We start from the raw sequence: 27,227 nt of genomic DNA, 5'->3' as shown, positions 1-27,227 counted from the left end.
GGGCACGCCCAGCCCCCCGGGCACACGCAGACATGACCGCGTGCCAGCCCATGGGCACGCCCAGCCCCCCGGGCACACGCAGACATGACCGCGTGCCAGCCCATGGGCACGCCCAGCCCCCCGGGCACACGCGGACATGACCGCGTGCCAGCCCATGGGCACGCCCAGCCCCCCGGGCACACGCGGACATGACCGCGTGCCAGCCCATGGGCACGCCCAGCCCCCCGGGCACACGCGGACATGACCGCGTGCCAGCCCATGGGCACGCCCAGCCCCCCCGGGCACACGCGGACATGACCGCGTGCCAGCCCATGGGCACGCCCAGCCCCCCGGGCACACGCGGACATGACCGCGTGCCAGCCCATGGGCTCGCCCAGCCCCCCGGGCACACGCGGACATGACCGCGTGCCAGCCCATGGGCACGCCCAGCCCCCCGGGCACACGCGGACATGACCGCGTGCCAGCCCATGGGCACGCCCAGCCCCTCGGGCACACGCGGACATGACCGCGTGCCAGCCCATGGGCACGCCCAGCCCCCCGGGCACACGCAGACACAACTGCACACGTGGGGGCTGATGCCAGGCTCTGTGGGTTGGGCCTGGGGGCTCAAGGGCTGACTCTTCGGCTGGGCCCAATCCTGTGGCAAGGGGTGAATCCCAGGGCAATACCCCAGCCCTGCCTGCTAGTCTATACCCCTGAGACCGGCCCGTGTGCCCAGCCCCAGAGGGGAGGTGGACGCCCCGGCCTGTCACGGGGCGGCTGTCGCCAGAGGGAGGGGGCAGAGGCATGTGGGGCTCAGCTGGGAACATGCAGGAGAAACTGTTGGGGGCAGGGGGTGGGAATGGGGGGGGCCGGGGGGGTGCGAGGAGCTGAACTCTCACCCCTGCCATCCTGGGCGACCTCCCCCTCTACTGGGCACTGGCCTCTGCTCGGCGCTGAGCCGCGCGTGCTGCTGGGGGGTCACGGCTGAGGCCTGGGCGCTGGTGAAGCCCAGCAGCTGGGCTGGGCTGAAAACCACCTGTGAAGGAGCCGCAGCGTCACAGCACGGAACAGCTGGGCCAGTACCTGGGTCAGCAGAATGACCCCGGGGCTAAGCCCCTAGCACCCGGGCTCTGCCCACGGGGGGTCCCAGGCCCCTGTCCCCCGGGCTCTGCCCACGGGGGGTCCCAGGCCCCTGTCCCCCCAAGCTCTGCCCAACGGGGGGGGGAGGTCCCAGCCCCCTGCCCCCTCAACCTCTGCCCACCGGGGGGGGAGGTCCCAGACCCCTGCCCCCTCGAGCTCTGCCCACGTGGGGGGAGGTCCCAGCCCCCTGCCCCCTCGAGCTCTGCCCACCGGGGGGGAGGTCCCAGCCCCCTGCCCCCCTGAGCTCTGCCCACCGGGGGGGAGGTCCCAGCCCCCTGCCCCCCTGAGCTCTGCCCACGTGGGGGAGGTCCCAGCCCCCTGCCCCCTCGAGCTCTGCCCACCGGGGGGGGGAGGTCCCAGCCCCCTGCCCCCCTGAGCTCTGCCCACGTGGGGGAGGTCCCAGCCCCCTGCCCCCTCGAGCTCTGCCCGTCTCAGCTGCCCAGGGCCCAGGTCATGTCAGGCTCCCGTCTCAGCTTCCCAGGGCCCTTGGCCCCTGGCTGGGACGCCCTGGGCCCATTCCTGGCCCTGCTTAGTCTGACCACCTCCCCCCAATGGGCACGGCTCCTCCCTCCCCCCAATGGGCACGGCTCCCCCCTTCCCACGATGGGCACGGCTCCCCCCATCACAGCTCCCCAGGCTCTCCTATGCCCCAGCTCTTAAACAGCCCCTTGGAGGAGCCCTTCAGTGTCCCAGACCCTGAGGGTCCCACCCGACCTTCAGGGCAGGGCACGTGGCCCCCCCACCTCCGAGCCTCTGGGCCGCAGCCCTGCAGCGTCTTCCCCAGGAGCTCTGCCCTGCCAGTCCAGCTGGGCCGAGCTGCAGTCTCTGGGCGAGCGATGCCCAGCAGCACGCGCCTGCAGCGCCGGCAGGCAGCCTTGTCCAGCCAGACCCGGTGTATTAGTCCCTGCGCATGGCCTGGGAAGGCCTTCGGGCAGCACAGAGCCGCCCGGGTTGAGCCATTATCCAACCTGGCCAAGCCAGGCTCCCCAAGCCAGGCTGCTGAAGGAACCATCTTGGTTCCCCTCCCTCCCGGCCCCGTTGTGTCGGTCCCAGGGGAGCTCCTGGGTCTCCCCAGAGGCCAGTTCTGATCCCAGCCCAGTAGGATTCTGTCCATGGCCAGATTCCTGCAGAGCTCACATTGTTAGCTGTGAAATAACCCTTGGGCTTCCCATTGTCCCTCCAGATCCTGCAGTGATGTGGGTCCGTAACGGCCCATTCCTAGAGAACTGGGGCCAGCCTGTCGGGGCCCTGCACGGGAACGTCCCCCCAGTACTAAAACAGACACGTCCTTCTAATACATAGAATCATAGAATCATAGAATATCAGGGTTGGAAGGGACCCCAGAAGGTCATCTAGTCCAACCCCCTGCTCGAAGCAGGACCAATTCCCAGTTAAATCATCCCAGCCAGGGCTTTGTCAAGCCTGACCTTAAAAACCTCTAAGGAAGGAGATTCTACCACCTCCCTAGGTAACGCATTCCAGTGTTTCACCACCCTCCTCGTGAAAAAGTTTTTCCTAATATCCAATCTAAACCAATCTAAACCTCTAAACAAAGCGAATGGGGGTCCCCTTGAGCTGCTCAGAGGCCTAAGAAATTGCTTAGTGGGCTTAGGCCCAGCGCTGGCTCTGCACTTATCTCACCCCAGACAGTCAGACTGACCCAGACAGCTCATGCCCTGCTTCAAGAGCAGCTTTTAACCATTCGCTCTGCATCTAGCAATGCAAAGCACAGAGGGAAACTGAGGCACATACAGGCATCATAAAAATATTACCAAAATTCTCACATTTGACACAGCCTAGCAAGCACACCTCTCCCCCCCGCCTCCCCCGCAGCAAGCCCAGCTTCCCCCCACTGCTGGCTGCCCAACTGAGTGAGCCTGGATCCCCCCTCCCCCACTTGATGAGTACAGCTCCCCCCACCCTCTTCCCTGCCTCAGTGAGCGTAGAACCCGCCCATCTCCCATTCCATGCCCCACTCACACCCTTCAGTGGTACCAGTGCTGGCTGGGACCTAACCACGGCGCTCTGCCTGCCCCAGGCCCCAGGGGTTTCAGCCAGGGCTCTGGCCACACCAGCGCCCCCAGCACACCGGCTTGTCTCTCACCTGCTTGGCTTTGCCCAGAGCGGCGCGGAGCTGCTCGGGGGAGAGTGCGGGGTCCTGACTGATGAGACCCAGGCAGCCCTCGAAGTGGGACAGAGCCATGCTGGCGATCTGTGCCGTGCTCCAGGCCGCAGGGTAGGTGGCACGCATGTCAGCACAGCTGGGAACAGGGTCTGCCAAGAACGAAGCGTGAGCGCCCTCCGGTCACCGAGCTCTGCCCTGCCCACCCCATTCCCCACAGACGCTGCGGGGCAAGGGAGCTGGTGTGTCTGGCATTGGTGGAGCCTCCCCCTGCGGGGACACATGGAGATGGTACTGTGCTGGAGGGGGGGCCTGTCCCGGGTTGGAAGGACACACGGCGATGGCGCCGCGGCAGTTAGGGGGCCTTCCCCAAAGGGGAAGGACACATGGAGATGGCACCCCCTGGGGTGGGCTGCCCGGGGGAGCAGGAAAGGTGATGGTACTGTGCTGGGGGAGGGGATGGGGCAGAGCACGGGCAGTGCCAGTGGGGCTGTGTGACCCCGCAGTCTCACCTTGTCCCCCCACCGGGCTGCTCCTCACCAGCCAGGCCACCAGCGCCTCCTTCCGGCTCCTCACCCTTCCCTGGGCACCAGGGGCTTGGCACAGCCGGCCTGGCTCGCTCTGCTCCCACTCCCGCTGGCTCTGCAGCAGCTGCTCCAGGGTGTCTCTGCTCCGCACCTCCTGGGGGACACAAGAGTGAGCAGGGCTGAGCATGGAGCTTGCTGCAGCACCCACCTGAACGGGGCATGGCTAGTGTGGGACACACGGGGGGCACAGCACAGGATATGTGGGTGAAGGGGAGGGCGGGGCATGGCACGGCATGGGGGTTAGTGGGGCGGGGCACAGCCCAGCTGACATGAGAGGCCCAGGACAGAGGAGAGGGGTGGGCCCCAGCACAAGACGCGTGGGGGGTGGAGGGCAGGGACCAGCCTGGCCAGTGTGGGACACGCAAAGGGATGGGGTGCAGCTGGTGTGGCGTCGGTGGAGGGACAGGGCGATGGGGCGACAGGGTGAAGCACAGGCAAGGCGACGAGACCCAGGACGGGCGGAGGGATGAAGCGCGGGAGGACGAGGCAGAGGGACGGGCAGGGCGATGGGTAGGGTGACGGGGGGAGGGGATGGGGCGATGCGGGGAGGGGGCAGGCAGAGGGACAAGGCGGAGGGATGGGGCAGAGCGATGGGGTGCAGGGACAGACGGGGCGATGGGACGGGCGGAGGGACGAAGTGCGGGAGGAACGGAGGGATGGGCAGAGGGATGGGGTGGAGGGACAGATGGGGCGACGGGATGGGCGGAGAGACTGACCGGGGTGTGGGAGGATCAGAGGGATGGGCAGAGGGACAGGCAGGGAGACGGAGGGAGGGGACGGGCGGAGAGACAGACCGGGGAGAGGGACGAAGTGCGGGAGGAACGGAGGGATGGGCAGAGGGATGGGGTGGAGGGACAGATGGGGCGACGGGATGGGCGGAGAGACTGACCGGGGTGTGGGAGGATCAGAGGGATGGGCAGAGGGACAGGCAGGGAGACGGAGGGAGGGGACGGGCGGAGAGACAGACCGGGGAGAGGGACGAAGTGCGGGAGGAACGGAGGGATGGGCAGAGGGATGGGGTGGAGGGACAGATGGGGCGACGGGATGGGCGGAGAGACTGACCGGGGTGTGGGAGGATCAGAGGGATGGGCAGAGGGACAGGCAGGGAGACGGAGGGAGGGGACGGGCTGAGAGACAGACCGGGGAGAGGGACGAAGTGCGGGAGGAACGGAGGGATGGGCAGAGGGATGGGGTGGAGGGACAGATGGGGCGACGGGATGGGCGGAGAGACTGACCGGGGTGTGGGAGGATCAGAGGGATGGGCAGAGGGACAGGCAGGGAGACGGAGGGAGGGGACGGGCGGAGAGACAGACCGGGGAGAGGGACGAAGTGCGGGAGGAACGGAGGGATGGGCAGAGGGATGGGGTGGAGGGACAGATGGGGCGACGGGATGGGCGGAGAGACTGACCGGGGTGTGGGAGGATCAGAGGGATGGGCAGAGGGACAGGCAGGGAGACGGAGGGAGGGGACGGGCGGAGAGACAGACCGGGGAGAGGGACGAAGTGCGGGAGGAACAGAGGGATGGGCAGAGGAACAGGGCCCGGGGGCCCCGGTCTCACCCTTGGGATGAGCCGGATGCTCTCCACCGGTAGCAGGAACACCAGACGTCCCAGCTGCTGCATGTCCAGGAGGCTCTGTGGGAAGAGCAGGGTGAGGCAGGAAGAGGCAGCGAGTGGCACCGGGGCCGGCTCTGCAGGGCTGGGGCCCGCCTTACCCTAGCACCCGCTCCGTCAGCACCAGCCTCCCCAGCTCCTCAGCAAACCCCTCTGCCAGGCAGGCCGCTTGCAGCTCCTCCAGGCGCAGCAGCAGCCTCTCGGGCTGGATGTGGGCAGCAGCCTCCGCGCCTAGGAACCCCAGCAGCGGGCCTAGAAGGTCCAGAACTTCGCCTGGGATCTCGGTCTCGGTCGGCGCTTGCTGGCAGGAGAGGGAGCAGAGCGGGTCAGGCCCTGCCCTGCCCTCCCTGCAGCTGCCTGCCAGGAACCCCTCCCTTCCTTACCAGGAGGCGCAGGGCCCTGTGGGCCAGGGCAGCCCGGCGGTGGGGCGGCAGCACCAGCAGGCTCTGCGGGCGGCTGCTCACGTAGTCCAGAATCAGCCTGACCGAGTTGTTGGGCAGTTTGTCCACAAGCTTCACCCTGAAAGAGCCAGAGACACCTCACTGCAGCCGGCAGGGCCTGGGTGGGGGGAAGCAAGGCCCAGCGGGGGGCAGGGCCCATGACGGGCCGGGGCAGAGCCAGGCGACGGAAAAGGCCAAGGATACAGCAGGGCAGGGCATGAGGCAGGGCAGGACTCCGGTTGGGATGGGGTGGGGCCCGGGATGGGGTGGGGCAGAGCCAGGCAAGGGGTGGAGGGTAGCGGCTGGGACGGAGAAGTGCAGGGTTGGGTGGGGCAGGGCCCAGCAGGCACTCAGGAAACGCACCCACAGGTCTGGGGCACCAAGTCAAGGGTCCTGTGGGGACTGCTCCCCACAGGCTCTGGGGCTATGCTGGCTGGGCCGGCGGCTGGGGGAAGCCAGCTCCCGGCTGTGCCTGGCCTTTGCCCTCGGCACCAGGAAGGCGAGGTGTATGGCACCCAGGGCCGGTGAGCTGTCTCCTCCCTCTGGAGACAGGAGTCTCCAGCTTCGTGTCGTCTAACCTCAGGGGTCTCTGGAGAGCAGCTTTCCTGAACTCCTTCTGGCCAAGTCACCGCCAGCAACGCCCTCCTGGGCTTGCCCCCTGGGCTCGCTGGGCTTCTCACGAGGGGCTGGGGTGGGGGGGACGTGTCTGGTGTGGGGGCTCCTCCTGCTGCTTCAGGAGCCACTCCAGACCTTCCCACCTCAGGGCGTCCCCCTTGCTGACTGTAGCCTCCCCCTTTTAAAGCCCTCTGCCCTACCATGCCCTACTAGCAGGGCCAAGGGGTGGGGCTACCTTAGCACAGAGCCTCAATGGGGGTCTCAGTGGGGTCTGTCACACTCCCCTTCTCGGCTCCCACCAGGCAGCTGCGAAGGGACCCAGCCGCTAGGTCCCTGGGCAGTTCAAGCCTCCCAGAATCCAGCCCCCAGGGTGTGGGGTGCTCAGGCAGAGCTGGGACTCGCAATCCTGGCTCTGATGGCTCAGACTCAGTGGCCCTGGGGCCGAGCTCCCCACCTGCCTCCCGGGAATTGAGTGCCAAGAGCAGAGACGTGTTGGGCTCTGTGTCCATGTGTGTCTGTGCTCTGACTGCCGGGAGCTCCCTCATCCTCAGCAGGCCACCCTCTGGGGTGACCTCCAGCAGGGGGGTCTGCACAGTCAGAATCCGTGGGAATCTGGCACCTGGCCAGACTGCGGGTCTGTACCCTAGAGTCTGCCTAGGGACTCCAAGCTTGGGGCAGGGGTGGACCCTGCAGGTTTGGACTTCCCGCACAGCAGTGTGGTGGTAGCCAGCAGGGGGCACCCAATCAGATCTGACACCAAGCAGGGGTCCCAGTGCAGGGGGTATCCATGCATGGCTGGCGGGGGTACTGGTGAGAGCAGGGAGGGGTATGCAGATCAGGTGTGTGTGTGGGGGGGTACCCAGGTGGGAGAGGAGGGGGGACCGGCTCAGCACCCAGTGCTCTTCGTGCAGCTGTTAATGCCCCATGACAGGTGAATCAGCAGGACAACCTACGGTAAATCCATGAGGAACTTTGGTCCCAGCCACACCAGCTCTTCCCCAGAGAGTCCTGGCCGCCTGCAGATTTCCTCCCAGACACACCGCCTCTGAGGACACAAAGTGAGGCTAGGCAAAGGAGACGCACAGCCTCACCTGGACCCGGCCAGGGCAGGGGTCCACAATGCATGTCTCAGAGCGGGGCTGGGGGTGCCATCACAGTGCAGAGGGCACCGGACGTCCAGGCCAGGGTCACAGTGAGCAACTCATTTCTTACCAGGCTCCCAGGCAGGCTGCTGGGACACGCATAGAGAAGCCGGAGAACCCCCAGGAAATCCGCCCTCCGACTGAATTGCTGCAGGCTGGCACAGCCCATGCCAACCGCCAGAGTCCCCAGCGCCCTGCCAAGGGGACAGTGTCAGACAGCACCTCGTCCACCACCCCACTCGAGCAGAGCCAGCTCTGGTGGGGCCAGACGCTTGGGCTAGGCCCTGCCATGATGCCTCACCGAATCGTATCCTGGCTCACATTGGTGCCCGCTTCAACCTTCCTCCAGAGGAACTGGGCCTGCGGAGAAGCAGGGAGGGGAGGGGTCAGCCAGGCACAGCAGCCCAGAGCCCTCAGCCCGGCTCTGCCCTGGGAGCTTGGCTCCTCCCTCCAAACCTGGTGACAGCATGTTACCTGCTGCTGGGACCAGGGCAGCTCCCAGAACCGGCTGCTCTGCCCCAGCAGAGTCGCTGCATCCAGGCGCAGGAGTTTGAGGGGCACCAAGGGCAGGAGGCAGTCTGGCCAGATGCTCCGGGCTGGCTGCTCACAGCTGAGCCTCTGCAGGGGAGACAGAGCCTGTGACCCAGGAGAACACGGCACCATGGGCGGGCAGAGTGAGAGCCAGGTCCTGCTGCATAGGGAGCTGGGCTCGGCACAGCTATCCGTGCAGGCCCCTCAATATCCCCCCCAGGTCCTGCCCACTCTGCACCTCCAGTGCCCCGACCTCTGCCCCCCAGCCCAACATCCCCAGACCCTCTCCTCTCCGCCCAACAGCCCTCAGCGTCCCCTCCAGCCCCCAGCCCCCTGGTACCTGCAGAGCCTGCAGCAGGGCTGCCTTCTGGGGGGCCGAGAGCAGAGGCAGAGCGGTGGCCAGGCATTCACACGCCTGGGCCAGGGTGTGAGTGGGAATGGCCTGGAGGGACTCGGGCCCAAGGCCTGGCAGCAGGGGGCACAGCCTGCTCACCACACCCTCTGTCACCTGCCAGGCAAACAACAGAGGAGGAGATTTGGAGGGGGGAAGTGCGAGGCTGGGGGGCGTCCATCCTAGAGCCAGGAGGGGGGGCAAGGGGGCTATGCCCAGAGCAGGGAGGGCTGGGGGGGGCATAAGGGGCTGTGCGCACAGCAGGGAGGGCTGGGGGCCTGAGGGGGCCAGTGGGGGACCCAGGTGTGGAAGGCCACTACCAAAGCAGAGGGAAATTTTAACAGGGCATGAGAGAGGGGGGCACCACATCTCAGGCTACGGACACTGGGCCTGCTCCCACCCTGCAGAGCACTTCAGGGGAGTCGGGGCAGCTGCTCTGGGGAGAGCCCCACACTCACATTCTCGGTCCGGACAGCCTGTATGAGCAGCACAGACGCCTGGAAGAAAAGATGAGACTGTGAAGAGCTGGAAGCCGGAACTCTAGCCTGGGGCTGCGGGCCAGGCCAGGGGCAGCTTGCAGGGCAGGGAGCCCTGCACAGTCCTGTGGCATCAGGGTCTGTGTGACAAAGTGGGACTGTTCTTAATGTTTCCTCTGAATATTGTGGGGGTGCCTCAGTTTCCCCTAGGCAGTTCTTAAGTATCTAGGGGGTGGGGTAAGGGTGTATGATCATTGCAGAGCCCTAGAGGGCAGGTGTGTGCAGGGGTCTGGACACAGAGAATGGCCGACACCCTGTTTCCTGGTAACTGATGGCCTGGCCCTTCCCCCCTGCAAAGGGGCCATCTGAAGGTGTTAAAAAACAAAAAAATCAGGTGGCCTCCGGGCCGGGGGAGAAAGACAGAGGGCTGGGAGGGGGCGGCGGGAGAGAGTTTCGGTTTGGGGCTGGCTGGGACATGAAGGGAGGCCCAGACCCAGGCTTTGGCCTCCCTGCCCCCTAGAATGGACCCAGCTGAGACGTCCTGTTCTCTGCACCTACAAGCTCTGTGTTAGACCATGTTCCTGTCGTTTAATAAACCTTCTGTGTTACTGGCTGGCTGAGAGTCCCGTCTGACTGCAGAGTTGGGGGGCAGGACCCTCTGGCTTCCCCAAGACGCCACCTGGGTGGACTTGCTAGGGGAAGCGCAAGGAGGGGCAGAGGATGCTGAATGCTCCGAGGTCAGACCCAGGAAGGTGGAAGCTGGGTAAGCTGTGTGTCCTGCAGACAGTCTGCTCCCAGAGAGGAGACTTCCCCAGAGTCCTGACTGGCTTCGTAGGGAGCAGGTCCAGAGCATCGCCCGGTAACTCTGTGACAGTCTGTATGTGGCTGCCCAGGCTGCAGCATTGGGCGGCTTGGCAGGGTCACTGGTATGTGTGATAGAGTGGGAATTTTCTGTAATACTGTCTTAAATCCAATGTGTGCCTCAGTTTCCCCTGTATTTTGCATGGCTACGGGGCAGGGGAGAAACTGTCTGCTCTCAGGGCCCCACCTCATCTCCATGGAAACCCAATCGCCAGGTCACTGACATAGACCCCAAGGGAGCTGAAGTTCCCCGCAAAGTGCCAGCTCGAGCCCAAAGGCCGGGGAAGGTGCAAGGACAGGAGCCGGCTGCTGGAGGGAGTCGGGGCTCTCACCGGGGACCTGACGAAGGAGCTCAGACCGAACTCTTGTCTCCGCTTCCAACACTCCAGCAGCCCAGCTGTGCCCCTGCAGCGCTTCAGTGCAGACACTGCCGACCTGGTGCGGGGGTCTCCCGAGGGTAGGAACCCATCTACCCAGGAGGCACTGTCTACACCAGGACCCAGGTTGGCTTAACTCAGGGGGTGGACTTTTCACACCCTTGGCTGATGCAGTTAAACCAACTTGATTTTCTAGCACAGAGCAGGCCTGAGAGAGACAGACGGAGCCTGAACTGGGCTTCACGGCAGCGGGGCTGGTGAAGTGCTCTGGGCTGGCCAGCATGGACCATTTCTCTGTGCTGCCCGAAGGCCTCCCTAGGCTGTGTCCAGGTGACTATAACCCGACTGTTTTCACAGCGTGCGCGTCCCTGCAGCCACTGGGCGAGGTGCTTAGTCCCTGCAGAGTGGGTGAGTCTCTGCCAGGCTGTTGCAGTTGGACTCGCTGGGCAGAGCTCACCCTGTGAAGCAGGAGGGCTGGAGCCCCAGAGGTTCAGTCTCCGGAGGCAGGGAGGCTGCACGGCCAACCCTGAAGGATGAGTGACCCCCTTTGGGGGACTGTTCCAAAACTGGGGGTGTAGCACTGATCCTGTGGCTCCGCCCGAGCACTCAGCTCCCTGATCTTTGCCAGAGTTGGGGGTGATGTCCAGCTGCCCGTGGGCAGGGCGGCCTGTACAGCACAATGTGTGCCCTGCACACAGTGAGCTCCTGGGATACCCTGGCACATGGAGCACCTTGGCAAGACCATGAAGGCTCCAGGTGGCTGGGCTAGGCTGGGCTGGTCACCCTCCTTCCCCACACAGGGCCTCCAGCAGCCAGCAGTGTGTCCCAGACGTGCCTGCCGCAGAACACGTCCCTGCTGCATGGTGTGGCCTGGTGCTGGCTCCAGGTATGAGAGACAGCAGGGGGCATTGGGGCTCAGGGAGGGTGAGCAGGCTGGGTACTCACCTGGGCAGGTGTCAGGTGTGCAGCCTGCAGTTCTGGAAGGAGAGCCCTGACCTGTGCAGCTGACAGGCGCTGCAGGAACCTCACCCCCAGCTCTGGAACAATGCCTCGCCAGGCGCGCAGCTCCCGCGGCCGGACAGCAGCCAGGCTGGCAGAGCGCAACAAATCCGCCAGCGCGTAAGCAACCTGCAAGCAGGAGGGGAGAGCATGCTGGAAGGGGGTGTAGGGCTTGGGAGGATATTTTGGGGGAATAGGAATTCCAAGTGATCTTTTCCCTGATTCTTTGTCTAAATCACTTGGGGGCAGCAGTGTACCCTCCAAGGGCAAAGGGTTTGTGCCTTGGGGAAGTTTTTAACCCCTGCAAACAGAGCCAGCTCAGCCAGCACCTTGCCCGTCAGCCATGTTCCCCTGCAGCTCAGAGCAAGAGCCAACCAACACGGGCCCTGGCCACTCAGCCGTCACCCCAGCAGCCCCCCGAGCCAAGCCCTTCACGCTACGGCCCCTGGGCTCCAGGCATGATGGTATGCAGAGCCCAGCCCTGGCCCTGATGACTCCTCTGCCTCGCCACTTGGCACTGGCTCTGCCCCGAGGCTGGCTTCCAAGGGGCTTTTGCTCCCTCCCAGAGGGAGGCCAGGCCTGGGCCTACATCCTGCTGGCCCCACGGCTCGGGGCAGGACAGTCATGTTCCTGCACACACAGGAGCCCCCACAGCAGCTCCGCTCACCCGTCCATGCTGGCGCAGCACCCCATTGGCAGCGCATGCTAGCAAGCTCCGCTCCACCGGCCCCAAGGGGTCACGCAGTGGGGCCAGGGCCTGCAACTCTTCAGGGCTCAGATAGCAAGCAAGGACCCCCAACCTGGAGAGTGAAGAGAAGTCCCTTAACTGGGGGCAGGAGCCTGGGCCCCACAGAGTGAGCCTGCCCCAAGGAATGGCATCACCCTGACCCCCCACGGGCCCTGCAGGGACGACCTGACTCCCCACTATGGGCCCTGCAGCGACGACACGACCCCCACAACCTCCCTACAATGACACAAACCCCACGAGATGACACGACCCCTACATGGCAACACAAGCCCCAGGACCCCCCTCAGGCCTTGCAGCAATGACACGACTTCCCCACCCCCCCGCGGGCTCCCCTCACCTGTGCACCTGCTCCTCACCAGCCCCACGGCTCATGTTTATCAAGCTGTGAGCCACATGGCGCCCCTGGGCCAGCCCCAGCCGGACATCCTGCCAACCGTCTGCCAGCCCCTGGATCTGTGCAGCAGAGACAGGCCTAGTGCACTCGAGGGGCATCACCACCAAATCCTTTGCAACACTCAGCTGCCAGGGGCATGGGGGGATCCCAGCCCTTGGGGGTGCAGGGCCTGGAGGTGAGGATCCTGGGAAGTGGGGGATCCCAGCCTTTGGGGTGCACAGTGTGACGTTATGAGTGTAATATAATACCTCATTGAAGGGTGACAGAGCCACTCTCCTTACATTAGTGATCACTTTAGATAAGCTATTACCAACAGGAGAGTCGGTTTGTTTGGGAGGGTGAGAAAACCTGGATTTGTGCTGGAAATGGCCCACCTTGATTATCATACGCATTGTAAGGAGAGTGATCACTTTACATAAGCTATTACCAGCAGGAGAGTGGGGTGGGGGGAGAGAAAACCTTTTGTAGTGATAAACACCCATTTTTTCATGATTTCTGTGTATAAAAACAAACATCTTCTGTATTTTCCACAGTATGCATCCGATGAAGTGAGCTGTAGCTCACGAAAGCTCATGTTCAAATAAATTGGTTAGTCTCTAAGGTGCCACAAGTACTCCTTTTCTTTTTGTCTGTATATTGATCTTTTAACCAACACTCTCTCTCTTTTCTTTTTTAATAAATGTTAGTTTAGTTAATAAGAATTGACTATAAGCATGTATTTGGGGTAAGATCTGAGTTATCATTGGACCTGGGTCTGGGGCTTGGTCCCTTTGGGGTCAGGAGAACCTTTTCTTTTATATGATGAAATAAGATTTTCAGAATTTATCATCCTATGTTTGACATGTGTGTCTGGCTGGAGGCCTGCGGCTAGCTACTTTAAGGGAACTGCGTTGTGTGGACGTCTGAGAACCCAGGGAGGTGCTATAGAAGCTGTTTTGGGCTGGCTGGGTAAATCTAAGTATTGGACTATCCACCACCGTCTGGGGTTTGTCTGCCCCGTTCTGTTTGCAGTTCACCCGGATTGAGTGACCTCAGCGGGCTCCCACGGGCAGCACCGTCACACAGGGCATGGGGGGATCCCAGCCCTTGGGGTGCAGGGCCTGGAGGGGTCCCAGCTCATGGGGGTGCAGAGCCTGGAGGGGTCCCTGCCCTTGGGGGTGCAGGGCCTGGAGGGGAGGCTCCTGAGGCCTGGGGATGCGGGAACACTGGGACTGAGCCTGGGAGGCAGGGAGTGACACAGAAATGGCCCCGTGCGACAGAGCCAGTGGCCCCAGGACAGAACGGACATGGGATCAGCCCCCACCAGCGGTGACTTTGTCAGGGGCTAGAGCTCCGACACGGCCGAGCCGCCGGGCCCGCTGGCTGGACGGTGCCGCATCCCCACCTGCTGAGGAGTGAGCTGCACAAAGCGACGAAGTGGCAGGCGAGGCAGCAGGGGCTGGATGGTGCGGAGGAAGCCCGGGCGCCATGTGGGCACGTCCCCGAGGAGCTGAACCTGCAGCAGCAGCTTGGCAAAGGCACTTTTCTGCACCAGCTTCATGTGGGCGCTGTGAGTCCCCAGAGCCGCTAAGCTGGAGGGGCGGCACGTTAGAGCTAGAGTTAGAGCTGGCAGAGAACCCCACTGAACTCAGCCCGCCCAGTGCCAAGCTGGCTTGGCTCCCCTCCCCCAGCACCCCCAGGAGGCACCCCAGCACCCGCTTCTCAGCCCTGGGGCACCCCCACGCTGGACTGGACATGTGGGAGCTGGGGGTCAGAGCAGGGGCTGGGTGACCAGGTGCTGGGGGCTGATCTGGTGCGTGTGTGAGGGGACCGGGGCACACTGCAGGGCGAGTGGGTTATGGGGCAGGCGGGGCACTGGGGCTCAGCGTGGGAGTGGCATTACCAGGTGTCAGGGGCTCAGAGTTGGGGGGCAGTTTGGGGTGAGATGGGTCTAGGGCTGAGGCAGGGGGTGTTCGGGGGAACGTTCCAGGGCCTCACTCACACGCTCTCGTTGGCCAGCAGGGCAGGTGGGACCCTCATGATGTCGGACACGGCCATGAACGGTATGAACTGCGACAGGTCAAGGAAGAGCTGCGGGGGGAGCTGGGGGAACCGGCCCATCAGCTGCGAGGCGAGAGACTGCAGCACCTGCTCATCCAACATGGGAACCTGCGGGAACAGCCGGTTAGGGCTCCCCACACTCTGGCAGGACCCCAGCCCTTGCGGGCCAGATGCCCCCATGCCCACACGAGGAGACCCCCCTAACGTGGGCCAGTGACCACAATGCACCCTCGTCTCCAAGGCACCAGTGACCTTCCCCTCCCCCCTCCCTCCCCCAGGTGCATGCTGCCCACCTGCAGCCGGGGCCAGGAGCGGTGCAGCAGGGCCAGGAAACGCCGCACTGCCTCGCTCTCCGCCGACAGCAGCAGCTGCTGGAAATTTTCCTGCGGCATCTGCAGGTATTCCTGTGGGGAAGGACAGAGCGTCACAGCGGGGCCCACGGAGCTGCGTGGCCAGGGCGGGGCCCAGCAAGCCGAGTAGGCTGGAGTCCCCATCCAACACAAGAGCTAGTGCCAGGGCAAGGTGCATGGGCTGCTGGAAAGTGGCAAAGTGTCTTACTGGAGTACAGGGCACCCGCCTCACCCGGGGGCACCTATGGAATCTGGGGCCGCGGGGAGGGGCTCTTGCCAGGGAGGGAGTGGAAACAGCTCCCAGGCCCTGCTGAGCGGGGTCAGTACCTGCACAAGGACTTCCAGCACCGGGGAACCCTCTTCTCTTTGGATCAGATCCCAGAGCACAGGCTGCAGGAGAGAACAGGAGAGCTCTCAGCAAGGGACCCTCCGCTGGCCCTTCCCCCAGGCACCCCTCGATCCCCAGCATGCCTACAGCTACCCTCCGATCCCCTGGGAAGGGGAATAAACTGCATTTGCCACTAGGGCGCTGGTGCCAGAGACAGAGAGGCCAGAGGTGGGACTTCTCCAGAGGTCTGGGCTCTTTCCCTCTGTCACTCTCCTGGCCCCAGGACAGTCCTGGATTCCAGCAGACCAACAGGGGCTCTTATTCCAGAGATGGGTTAATCTGGGCCCCTGGCTGTGCAGGCCTGACCCTTCCCCACAGCGCAGGAGTCACTGGGCTGTCTGGTGCAAATGGGGCAGGGGAACGCCAGGGCAGCTGGGACTGTGCTCCCTGCAGTGAGTGTGACGATGTGACTCAGCAGGGAGGGGGGAGTGTTGACCTGGGAATGTGCCCTGGGGATGGGAGACCTGAGAGCCTGTCACCTGAGCCAGGAGGGGGAGGGGGAGGTAACACCTCTGCCCAGGAATGTGAACAGAGGCTGCAGCAGGGAACCTGCGGGGTGAGTTGGGTGGGCAGTTTGGAGGCTGGGGGGAGGAACACAGGGAACCCCAGGGCTGGGGTCTAAGCTCCCTGCTCCCCCAGAAGGACGTGATTGAGGGGTCCTGGTTGTACCCACAAGCTCTGTTGTGGACTGTGTTCCTGTTGTCCAATAAACCTTCTGTTTTACTGGCTGGCTGAGAGTCTCAGTGGATCCCAGGAAGAGGGGTGCAGGGCCTGGACTCCCCCACACTCCGTGACAACTGGTGGCAGCGGTGGGATCTACTGCACCCCGTGAACGGCGCTTCCTGCAGTAAGTGACTGGGGAACAGTAAAACGAAGGGGAATTGACGGGGACCAGGCGTGCTGAAGATTCAGAGACGGTTTCGGGGGGCGGTTAACCCCTGGGAATGTGTGACCAGAGAGAAAGACTTTTGCAGTAACAGGGTCCCCCGGGGGATTGCAGCGAGCAGTCCCAGGGGCGGAGGAGTCTGCAGCTCGACCCTGGCAAAGAGGTGGTGACCTCAAGAAGGACTGGCACACTAAGGGCTTTTCCTGGAAACCGTGGGAAGCTGCCCGGCCTGCGAGTGGCCAGCAGGGAGATGTACGCTAAATGCCTTAAGAGTGACCTGGTGGAGCTGTGCAGGCAGAGGGGGCTGCGCATCGGGAGGTCCACCAAGGAACAACTGATTGCCCAGTTGGAGGAGAGGGATCGCTTGGATGACCCGATCCCTATCCCGGAGGGGAGCCGCCCGGCAGACGCAGCGTGGGCCCTGGGGCCTGACCGGGCTGGGAGGGGTCAGACTGCTGCCGAGGACATCCCGAGACCCTTCCTACCTATGTCTGGGGGAGGGGTTGGGGGAAGCCCAGCGGATACCGAGGGCACCCTGACCCCAGCACCCAGCAGGGGATCCTCCCGGCGGAGCTCCCCATCCCTGGAGCGGAGGCGGCTGGAATGGGAGAGGGAGATGAAAATGAGGGAGCTGGAGGATCATGAAAAACAACGTCAACATGAGCAGGAGGAGAAGGAGAAACAACGTCAACATGAGCAGGAGGAGAAGGAAAAACAACGTCAACATGAGCGTCAGGAGAAGGAGAGACAAAGACAGCACGAACTGGAGCTGGCCAGGCTGAAGAGCAGTGGGGCCCCGGCTGTGGTGAGTGAGGGGGGACCCAAGACTGCAAGGAACTTTGATAAGTGCTTCCTGGCCCAGCGTAAGGAGGGGGAGGACATAGATAGCTTCCTGACGGCCTTTGAGAATGCCTGTGAGCTGCACAGGGTTGACCCTGCAGACAGGCTCCAGTTTCTCACCCCCTTACTGGACCCCAAAGCCGTGGAGGTGTACAGCCGGATGACAGGGCCGGAGGCAGGGGACTATGAACTGTTCAAACAGGCCCTGCTCCGTGAGTTTGGGCTGACCCCCGAGATGTACCGGAGAAGGTTCCGGAGTCAGCGTAAAACGCCTGAGGTCACCTACCTACAACTGGCCAACCGGATGCAGGGGTATGCCCGCAAGTGGACAGCGGGGGCCCGAGCTAAAGAGGACCTGCTTGACCTAATTGTACTGGAGCAACTGTATGAACAGTGCCCTTCCGACCTGAGGCTGTGGTTGGTGGACAAAAAGCTCGAGAACCCCCAGCACGCAGGGCAGCTGGCCGACGAGTTTGTGAACAGTCGGTCAGGGGGTAGCCGGGAGGAGTCCCAAAAGAACAGGCCCCCCCCGATGCAGAGAGAGAGTCACCAGGGGGCCTCCCAGCGGGGAAATAGGGAGAACCCCCTCCCGAGGGGAACGCCTGGCGTCGGGCCCCTCCGACCCGCTCGAGGGGACCAACGTGACCTGAGCTGCTATCACTGTGGCCAGAGAGGCCACGTACGGTCCCAGTGCCCTGGGCTCAGGGACAAACTGAGCAGACCCAACCTACCCAGGGTTAACTGGGTAGGGACCCAGCTGGACGAGGGGCAGACGACTCAGGAAAGGGGGGCTGCCAGTTTACCACCTGCCCCGGAGGGAAGAGTACCCCAGGCCAGCTCCACCAGAGGGCTGGAGGCTCTGGACTCAGGGCGCTCAGTTTACAGGGTGGGCGCGGGGCTGTCCCTCCGGAGAGAGTGCCTTGTTCCCCTGGAGGTGGATGGGAGGAAGGTCAATGGATACTGGGATACGGGTGCGGAGGTGACGCTGGCCCGGCCCGAGGTGGTGGCCCCAGATTGGGTGGTGCCCAACACCTACCTGACCCTGACAGGGGTGGGTGGGACCCCATTTAAGGTGCCCGTGGCAAGGGTACACCTGAAATGGGGGGCCAAGGAGGGCCACAAGGATGTGGGGGTACACCACCATTTGCCCACTGAAGTTTTGATGGGGGGAGACCTAGAGGACTGGCCAAGCAAGCCCCAGACCGCCCTGGTTGTGACCCGTAGCCAGAGCCGGCGAGGGCCACTGCTCCCTGACCTCGGGGAGGGTACCGCACCGGAGGCGCAGGACCCTACCCTGGTGGGAAGGGAGGGCCGAGGGGCACGGCTCAGAGAGGCTGAGGCCTCAGACCTGGCCACTGAGGGGGAACCGGTCCCCATCCCTTCCCCAGCTGCTGAGTTCCAGGCCGAGTTGAGGAAAGATCCCTCCTTGCGGAAGCTCAGGGACCTGGCCGACCTCAGGGTGGTACGGACCATGAGCAGAGGCTGCCAGGAGAGGTTCCTGTGGGAGAAGGGGTTCCTATACCGAGAATGGGCTCCCACAAGGGAAGTAGAGTCCTGTGGGGTCAGGAGGCAGCTGCTGGTCCCCCAGAAGTATCGCCGCAAGCTCCTGTACCTGGCCCATGACATCCCCCTCGCAGGGCACCAGGGAATCCGGCGCACCCGGCAGAGGTTGCTACAGAACTTTTACTGGCCCGGGGTCTTTACCACGGTCCGGCAGTATTGCCGATCCTGTGACCCCTGTCAGAGGGTGGGGAAGGCCCGGGACAAGGGGAAAGCGGCTTTGAGACCTTTGCCCATCATAGAGGAGCCTTTCCAGAAGGTGGCCATGGACATCGTGGGGCCTCTCAGCAGGACGACCCGGTCGGGGAAGAAATACATTCTGGTGGTGGTAGATTTTGCCACCCGCTACCCCGAGGCAGTGCCCTTAGCTTCCATTGAAGCAGACACCGTGGCCGATGCGCTCCTGACCATTTTCAGCCGAGTGGGGTTCCCCAAGGAAGTCTTGACAGACCAAGGCTCCAACTTCATGTCGGCCCTGCTCCGGTGCTTGTGGGAGAAATGTGGGGTCTGGCACGACTGGGCCTCAGCTTATCACCCCCAGTCCAACGGGCTGGTGGAGAGGTTTAACGGGACGCTAAAGATGATGCTGAAAACCTTTATGAACCAGCACCCACAGGATTGGGACAAGTACTTACCTCACCTGCTGTTCGCGTACAGGGAGGTGCCACAGGAGTCTACCGGATTTTCGCCTTTCGAACTGTTATATGGAAGGAGGGTGAGGGGCCCCCTGGACCTGATGAGAGACGAGTGGGAGGGGAAGGCCACTCCCGATGGAGAGTCAGTGGTGGAGTATGTCCTGATCTTCCGAGAGAGACTTGCTGAACTCATGGGCCTGGCCAGGGAGAATCTGGCCAGAGCCCAGAAGAAGCAGAAGGTCTGGTATGACCGCACGGCAAGGGCCCGTGCCTACGCCACCGGGGATCCGGTGATGGTTCTCATCCCAGTGAGAAAGAACAAACTACAGGCCGCCTGGGAGGGCCCTTTCAAGGTCGTCAAGCAGCTCAATGAGGTAAACTATGTGGTGGAGCTGTCGAACCGGGTGCACCACCGCCGGGTGTACCATGTGAATATGATGAAGCCATATTATGCCAGGGGGAATGTGGTGTTGGCCGTGTGTGGACAGTGGGAAGAGCAGGGAGATGACCCTTTAGTGGATCTATTCCCTGGGACTAGAGCTGGTTCCCCCCTGGAAACAATTCCCCTCTCGGATCAGCTAACCCCTGCCCAGCAAGATGAGGTCAGGGAGGTGCTGCATCCGTACCGACAGCTGTTTTCCAACCAGCCTGGACGCACTAATCTGACTGTCCACCGGGTGCAGACAGGGTCGCACCCGCCGATAAGATGCTCCCCCTTCCGAGTCACAGGGAAAACTGCTCAGGACCTGGAAAGAGAGGTCCGGGACATGCTGGCTTTGGGGGTGATCCAGCCATCTGCCAGCCCTTGGGCCTCGCCGGTGGTGCTGGTCCCCAAAAAGGACGGGTCGGTCCGGTTCTGTGTGGACTATCGGAAGCTCAATGCCATCACTGTATCCCATGCGTACCCCATGCCCAGGCCGGACGAGCTCCTAGACAAGCTGGGAAGAGCTCGGTACCTCACCACCATGGACCTTACAAAGGGCTACTGGCAAGTGCCGCTGGATGCAGAGGCCCGGCTGAAATCGGCCTTTATCACCCCTCTGGGGCTCTATGAGTTCCTGACCCTGCCTTTCGGCCTCAAGGGAGCGCCGGCCACCTTCCAGCGCCTAGTGGACCAGCTCCTGAGGGTCCTGAGAGTTTTGCCGTGGCGTATATTGATGACATCTGTGTCTTTAGCCAGACCTGGGAGGACCACGTGTCCCAGGTTAGACAAGTGCTGGACCGACTCCAGGGGGCTGGGCTGACTGTAAAAGCGGAGAAGTGCAAGGTGGGGATGGCGGAAGTGTCTTACCTGGGCCATCGGGTGGGGAGCGGCCGCCTAAAGCCGGAACCAGCCAAGGTGGAGGTGATCAGAGACTGGCCCGCTCCCCACACCAAAAAGCAGGTCCAAGCCTTTATTGGGATGGCAGGATACTACCGAAGATTTGTGCCTCACTTTAGCGCCATAGCCACCCCCATCACTGAGCTATGCAAGAAGGGGAAGCCAGACAAGGTGGTCTGGACCGAGCAGTGCCAGGAGGCTTTCCGGGCGCTGAAGGAGGCTCTGGTCAGTGGCCCAGTTCTGGCAAACCCAGACTTTGACAAGCCCTTTGTGGTGTTCACCGACGCCTCCGACACGGGACTGGGGGCGGTGTTAATGCAGGAGGATGAAAAGGGGGAGAGACACCCCATCGTGTACCTGAGCAAGAAGTTGCTACCCCGGGAGCAACACTACGCGGCCATCGAGAAGGAGTGCCTGGCCATGGTGTGGGCCCTCAAGAAACTAGAGCCCTATCTCTTCGGGCGGCACTTCACCGTGTACACCGACCACTCGCCCCTGACCTGGCTGCACCAGATGAAAGGAGCCAACGCCAAGCTCCTGAGATGGAGCCTGCTCCTGCAGGATTACGACATGGACGTGGTCCACGTGAAGGGAAGTGCCAACCTGATAGCGGATGCGCTGTCCCGGAGAGGGGGCCCCGAACTTCCCCAGGTCACTGGTCACAGTGACCCCGCTCAGTTCAGTTCGAAGGGGGGAGAGATGTGACGATGTGACTCAGCAGGGAGGGGGGAGTGTTGACCTGGGAATGTGCCCTGGGGATGGGAGACCTGAGAGCCTGTCACCTGAGCCAGGAGGGGGAGGGGGAGGTAACACCTCTGCCCAGGAATGTGAACAGAGGCTGCAGCAGGGAACCTGCGGGGTGAGTTGGGTGGGCAGTTTGGAGGCTGGGGGGAGGAACACAGGGAACCCCAGGGCTGGGGTCTAAGCTCCCTGCTCCCCCAGAAGGACGTGATTGAGGGGTCCTGGTTGTACCCACAAGCTCTGTTGTGGACTGTGTTCCTGTTGTCCAATAAACCTTCTGTTTTACTGGCTGGCTGAGAGTCTCAGTGGATCCCAGGAAGAGGGGTGCAGGGCCTGGACTCCCCCACACTCCGTGACAGTGAGCCACCGTGAAACCAAAAGGAAACTGCATTAACCAAAGGCCTCCGGGCCCAGCGCTGCCCAACGGTGCCAAGCCTGATGGGACCCAGAATCTCAGGGGGAGGTTTGGGGGGACTACGCAATTGCTCAGCTGGCTGTTAAATTACCCATTAAGCCAGTTCCAGGGCTGGCCCCCCACGGTCGCTGCTGGGGAGCATCACAAACAGGGCAGCTCGCAGCCAAGGGTTTGCTGTCGGCCCTCGCCCCAGGCTCTCTGAGGGGGTCTGCTGGAGCTCGGCACATGGCTATAGGCAGAAGGGCCACTCCACCCCCACAGGGCATGGAACCTAGTCGAAGAGCTCCCCAGCAATGAACCCTAGGAAGCAGCACGAATCGCTGCAGCTCGCGGGCCCTGCCAGAGAGCGCCGCTGCTCGCCCGGCGTTGCTGGCTCCCGTTCTGGAAAGATGTGCTGGGTGGCCGGCAGTTCTCTCGGGGCTTCAAGGGGGTTCTGGGTTCAGCAGCATTCACAGACCTCAGTTTGCAGCTGCTCAAAGCGCTTGGTCTCCTGATCTCCCGGCAGGTTTGCCTTCCATGCCAGACAGCTCTGCCCTCGGCATGCCTGATGGACACACACCAGCCTGCCCTGCACATGGCATCTGCCTTGGGTGGTTCCACCACAACCACTCCTGCACTTTGGCAGGGGGCCCTCGTGGGCCCTGTGGGTCTATGATTTGTTTAGTCCAGGCACATGAGAGGGGAGTATGGGTGAGGGAGGGGGCAGTGGGCCAGGACTTCGGAGACTGCAGATCTGTTCCCGCCACTGCTGGGCTGCAAGCCCTCGTGCACCTGGTGTCAGGCTCCGTGAGAAGCTCAGCTTTCATTGTGAACCAAGCACGTGGCTGCAGAGGGAGCCTTGAAAACAAGCCCCAGAACAGCCCTAAAAGCCGGCGGCCAAGCAGCAGACACAGAATTCATTCTCTTGTCAGATCTCATGGTGTTTAGGGCCTGACTCAGGGATTCTGGCCTCCCCGGGCTGGGACATAGTGTCCTTGCAGCATCCAGTGCTGGGGGGCCTGCTCTCCACGGGAGGCTTGTGGTCGTCATACAGAGCTGATGACAAGAGCAGTTCGGGATCTGTCTGACCCCAGGGCACATGCACAAAGTGGCTGTGTTGAGGCTTGCAGCCCTGAGTGATCCCACACCTCGGGGTGCACCAAGGTTTGGAGCTCAGCCCCAGCATGGCTCATGCAGCGGGCCCTGGGGCTGAGGCGGGAAGGGAGCAGGAGCGTCCCACCAGCGAGGGGCAGGGAGTGGCCCCACTCACACTCAAGCAGCTCAGCAGCTCTCCCTTGAAGGAGGCGTCATGCTCCTGCCTCAAGTACTGGCCCACAGCCCGCAGGATGCTCAGGGAGGAGTTCACCTCCAGCGAGGCCCAGAAGGAGCCGTTGTCCAGGAGGCTGGAGAGCAGGATGGCCTCACTCAGCTGGTCCCTGGCCGCCTGCCCCACCTCGTCCAGCTCGGAGAAGGGCAGGGTGAAGTCCAGCAGCCGCAGGAGATAGTTCATGCTGAGGATCCAGCGGGGAGGCTCCTCCTCGCAGTGCGTGAGCTGGGACACCAGCCCCAGCAGGTAGGACGCAGGGTCCCGGCACAGTTGAGATGCGTCCACGTGAGAGGAAATAGGCAGGATATCCAGGAGGCGCTGCAGGAAGCACTGCCCATTCTGCAGGGAGTCCAGGCAGTGATCCATGAGCCAGGGCTGGGAAGACACCAAAGACTGGAGGAGGGAGGAATTCCTACACACCGGCTCCTGGAAGCTAGCGGGGTTCACCCCCCGGCACTGCTCCATCAGGCTAGCATTCCTGAGCGCCTGGGGGCTCCAGACATGGAAATTGCAGGGATCAGAGTTCCTGAGCAGCGAGGAGTTCAGTGCCTTTGTCTGGAGCTGGCGGCCATGGCAGAGTCTGGAGATCCAGGCGCTGCAATCCGCGGATACCTCCTGCAGGCTCTCATTGGTGCACAGCCACTGTGTCCAGAGAGTCTGGTTTTCCAGAAAGCAGCTCCAGAAATCCTCCTGGCTCCAGGGAGTCCCGGGCAGCCCCTCCAGACATCTGCCGGCTTTGTGGGGCAGAGAGAGGTTGACACACAACTGCTCCATGAGAGGCTGGTTGGGACTGGGCAGCTGCAGCAGGGAGGCATTGCTACAGACCGTGATGTTGAACTGGCCAGGGAAGTACTCCCTGCACGTCCTCACCCACATGGAGTCCCCGCTGGTGGAGGAGGAATACCAGGCGGAGCTGGAGCATGCGGCCCCCAGGCCTGAGGGCGGCTGGCTGGAGCTGTCTGAGCCATTGAATAGGCTGCAGTAAAGATAGGCAGTGAAGTTGGAGATGCCAGGCAGGCCTGGGATAGTGTCATTGCAGGCAGACTCCATAACCTCGGCTGAGGGCCAGGGCTCACCCCAAGCGTCTCCAGATGCCCTCTTTGTGACTTGGGGGGGCTTGCGGGCAGGCTGCATGCAGCTCAGGATTGGTGGAGGAGATGGGAAGGTCCTAGACCTGAACCCCAGGTTCCGGGCGTTCCAGCTGATGTTGTGCCTGATGCCCCTGTTAGCAGCGGACAGAGGAGCTGGTCACGCACCTCGCTAAGCCTCCATCACCCTCTCCCTGGAGCCCATCTGCATGGGCTGGGGAAATCCCGCATGCTCGCTCTCTTCCCAAACCCTCTGGCCTTGCAATCCACACTCCACAGGCCAGGGCCCAGGGACACACTCTGCCGTCTCAGTCCTCCCACCACACCCCCCATGCCTGGGCCCTGCCTCACCGCATACCCCTCAGCCACCCCCTAGCCACGCAGCTCCTCGCCCCCAGCAGGTTCTCCTCCTCCTCTGTGCAGCACTCAGCATTCGCCTGGGACCTGGGCCCCTCTCACAGGGAGTCCCACAACTTCCCCGCCTGACCCCAGTCCCCCATGGGCCAGGAGAGCCCCTCCTCTCCCAGGCAACGCAGCCTGCCCCACAGCAAGGCCATGAGGGGCATCAGCACCTGTGCGGGAACCAGCTCCATTCACAGCCTGTTTGTTAGGGGGTGTGACAGCCACGGCTGCCATGTGATATCCCAGCCCCCCAGCTCGCACAGCTTCCCCTTGCCTTTGCAGCCCCTGTCCATGAGGAAGGAAAGGGATGTCTCTTCCTGTCCTCCCTCAAGAGGCCAGGGACGCAGCCACAGAGCTCATGGGCCCTAGGTGGCCCCAGCAGCTAGCACTGTGTCTGCCATGCTCCCCCTCTGCCCCGGCCCAGCCAGGCCCCGCTCCGAGAGCTCCTCCAGTGACTCTCCCCAGGCAGATGAGCAGTCGGCTCTGGACCTAGGGCGGGCCAGAGGAAGGTTACGGCCGAGGCTTTTTTGCTGAAATCCCAGGAGCCCCTGAGCCCAGGACTGGGGTGACCCTGCGTGGAGCCTGGCACGAGCAGGGGCTTTCCATCTAGCAGTGCTGGGAGCCCGTGGGTCTGACGGCCGGCCACACGCCGGCCCGCATCCATGACTCACCACAGCAGGAGCTGCTGCAGGGTCCCTGAGAAAAGAGAAGGGAAGGAATGAGTGAGCGTCTGGAGCCAGGCTGTGCGGCCCGTGCCTGGTGCCTCAGTGCCCCATGAGTCCTGGGAAGGAATGACTCACCTACGGTGCACTTCCCCCCTCGATCCAACTGAGGGACGCCGAGGGCCACCGAGACCTCATCCACTAGCAAACTCGTCACACGCGAGACCTTCCTCCTGAAGCTGGTGTAGAGCGATCGGCCCACCCTCCGCAGGAGACGCTGCTTGGCCTCCTCCAGGGCCCCCCACAGGGTGTCCGCGGAGCCCCCCCCGGAGTCCAGCCCTGGCTGCTTGGTCCGGGAGATCTGCAGGAGGCCGCTGGCACTGGGGCTCAGGGAGGGCAGCACGCGGAAGGGTTTCCAGTGGTCAGGAGCCAGGACTGGGCCTCCAGGCTGCAGATGGACCCTTGGCATCCGGCGGGTGCCCTCAAACAGCTTCAGCAGCTGCGACATCCAGTCTGCGCTGGAGCTGCAGTTCCCACGGCCTGTCAGGGTGCAGTAGGTGCCCTGCAAGTCAGGGCTGCCCTGGCCCAGCACCCCAGTGGGCAGCGCCAGGGCCAGGGCCTCCCCCAGGCTGCTGAGCCGCGCCCAGTTCTGCTGCAGGAAGAACAGCAGGGTCTGGTCTCTGCGGAAGAGGCTGAGCAGGCTGTGGATGAGGCTCTGGAGCATGTCCCAGTCACGGCTGCCCCTCAGCGAGACCAGGACGTCCCTCAGCTGCAGACTGGGGGTCGGGGAGGGCTGAGATAGGAAGTGCTGCGGCAGGCTCCCCCAGGACTTGCCCCCCAGCTCTTCCAGATCCTGCTTCTCCAGGTGCATGGAGATGTTGTAGAGAAAGCCAGAAATCCAGCTCCTGCTGCCGCGGCTCTGCCACAGGGCCCGGAGCGGGGAACTCCCGGCCGTAGGCAGGATTCCCAGGGACTCCAGCCCCACCAGCAAGCTCCTCACCAGAGACTGCACGTCCTCCTGCCGCCTCAGGCCTGCTGGAAGGCTGGACAGGACAGAGCCACCAGACCGCCGCCCGCCCTCCAACATCAGGAAGGAGATGAGGTCCTGGACTGGGACCCCGTGCCCTTCTGGGGATACTCCTGCAGGGGAAGCCAAGCTGGCTGAAATGGCCTGGAGCAGGGCCCCAGACTGAGAACAAGGGTCACCTGGCCTCATACCCACCAAGGATCCCATCTACCTGCCCAGCGACTGTGGGTCCACATCACCCTGCAGCTGGTGATCAAGCAGCAATTCCCAGCCAATCAGGTGCAGCACATAGGCTTTCATATCTGCCCATCTGCAATTTTGGCTCGGGCCCCCCTGCCTGGGCACCTGGGAGCACGCTGGGGCAGGGCCGGTGTCTTTCAGCTCTCTGCCAAGCGCACGGTGTCCTTCAGGCTCCATAAGGCAGGACCTCCCCCAGCAACTGGCTGAGTGCGGGGCACTCCCCTCCTTCTCCCCTTCAGCTCCAGCGTGTGCAGGCTGCAGGGCCGGGACTTGCACAACGCCAGCCATACTGTGCTCATCTAGCCCTACCAATTGGTGACACCTGCCTCACGCCTTCCTCAGGTCTCCGAGAGGGGCTGAGCACCTGCAGCTCCCCATGCCCCAGCTCAGTGCCGCTCCAGACCTGGCTGTCCAGGAATCCCTGGGCCCACCTGTGCATGGGGTCTGCTGCCGTGACAGTGCCTGGGCTCTCAGCACCACCTTTGCATGTTCACCTCCCTGTCCCAGCCCTGTGACGCGAGAAACGAGTCATTGCTGTAGCCAGGCACATGCCACTCCCCAGAGAGCTGCCCACGGCGTTACTAGGCGCCCTCTTGTAATGCACAAGCAAGGGGCACCAGCAACACTGACAGGTGGCACGTTTACATCTGATCCAAGGAAATACCTTTTCATGCCACACAGTTCATCTGTGAGACTCACTGCCACAGGATATCACTGGTTGGCCCAGGCAGGCAACATCGTCCTGCTATCAGGGGCTATCCTGCTGGGAGACACAAGGGCACATCTGCCTGGGCAGACAGACTTACGCTACCTCTGCTTGAGCTAGCATGCTAAAAATAGCAGTGCGGCCACTGGGGAATGGGGGGGCTCCGGCCAGCCACCCGAGATCGGCCCAAGGGGGCTGGGTG

General features: G+C 63.1%; 1 protein-coding gene across 1 annotated transcript; it reads right to left on the bottom strand.

The window, feature by feature from the left end:
- Positions 1-877: 877 nt before the first annotated feature.
- STRC (stereocilin) lies at positions 878-26,758 on the bottom strand. Its single transcript, XM_075132773.1, is given in 23 exon segments — positions 878-1,065; positions 3,178-3,396; positions 3,757-3,925; positions 5,391-5,466; positions 5,525-5,745; positions 5,828-5,963; positions 7,453-7,544; positions 7,712-7,835; positions 7,943-8,001; positions 8,116-8,259; positions 8,513-8,680; positions 9,022-9,060; positions 11,223-11,534; positions 11,944-12,076; positions 12,362-12,477; positions 13,758-13,989; positions 14,400-14,566; positions 14,752-14,862; positions 15,136-15,198; positions 22,844-24,122; positions 25,062-25,086; positions 25,191-26,192; positions 26,629-26,758. Coding segments are annotated over 23 exon segments (5,205 nt in total).
- Positions 26,759-27,227: the final 469 nt, after the last annotated feature.

The sequence above is a fragment of the Caretta caretta genome, chromosome 10 (genome assembly GCF_965140235.1).
Source record: "Caretta caretta isolate rCarCar2 chromosome 10, rCarCar1.hap1, whole genome shotgun sequence".
Lineage (NCBI taxonomy): Eukaryota > Metazoa > Chordata > Testudines > Cheloniidae > Caretta > Caretta caretta.
The sequence above is the reverse complement of the archived record's forward strand: the minus strand, read 5'-3'. Positions and strand labels throughout refer to the sequence as shown.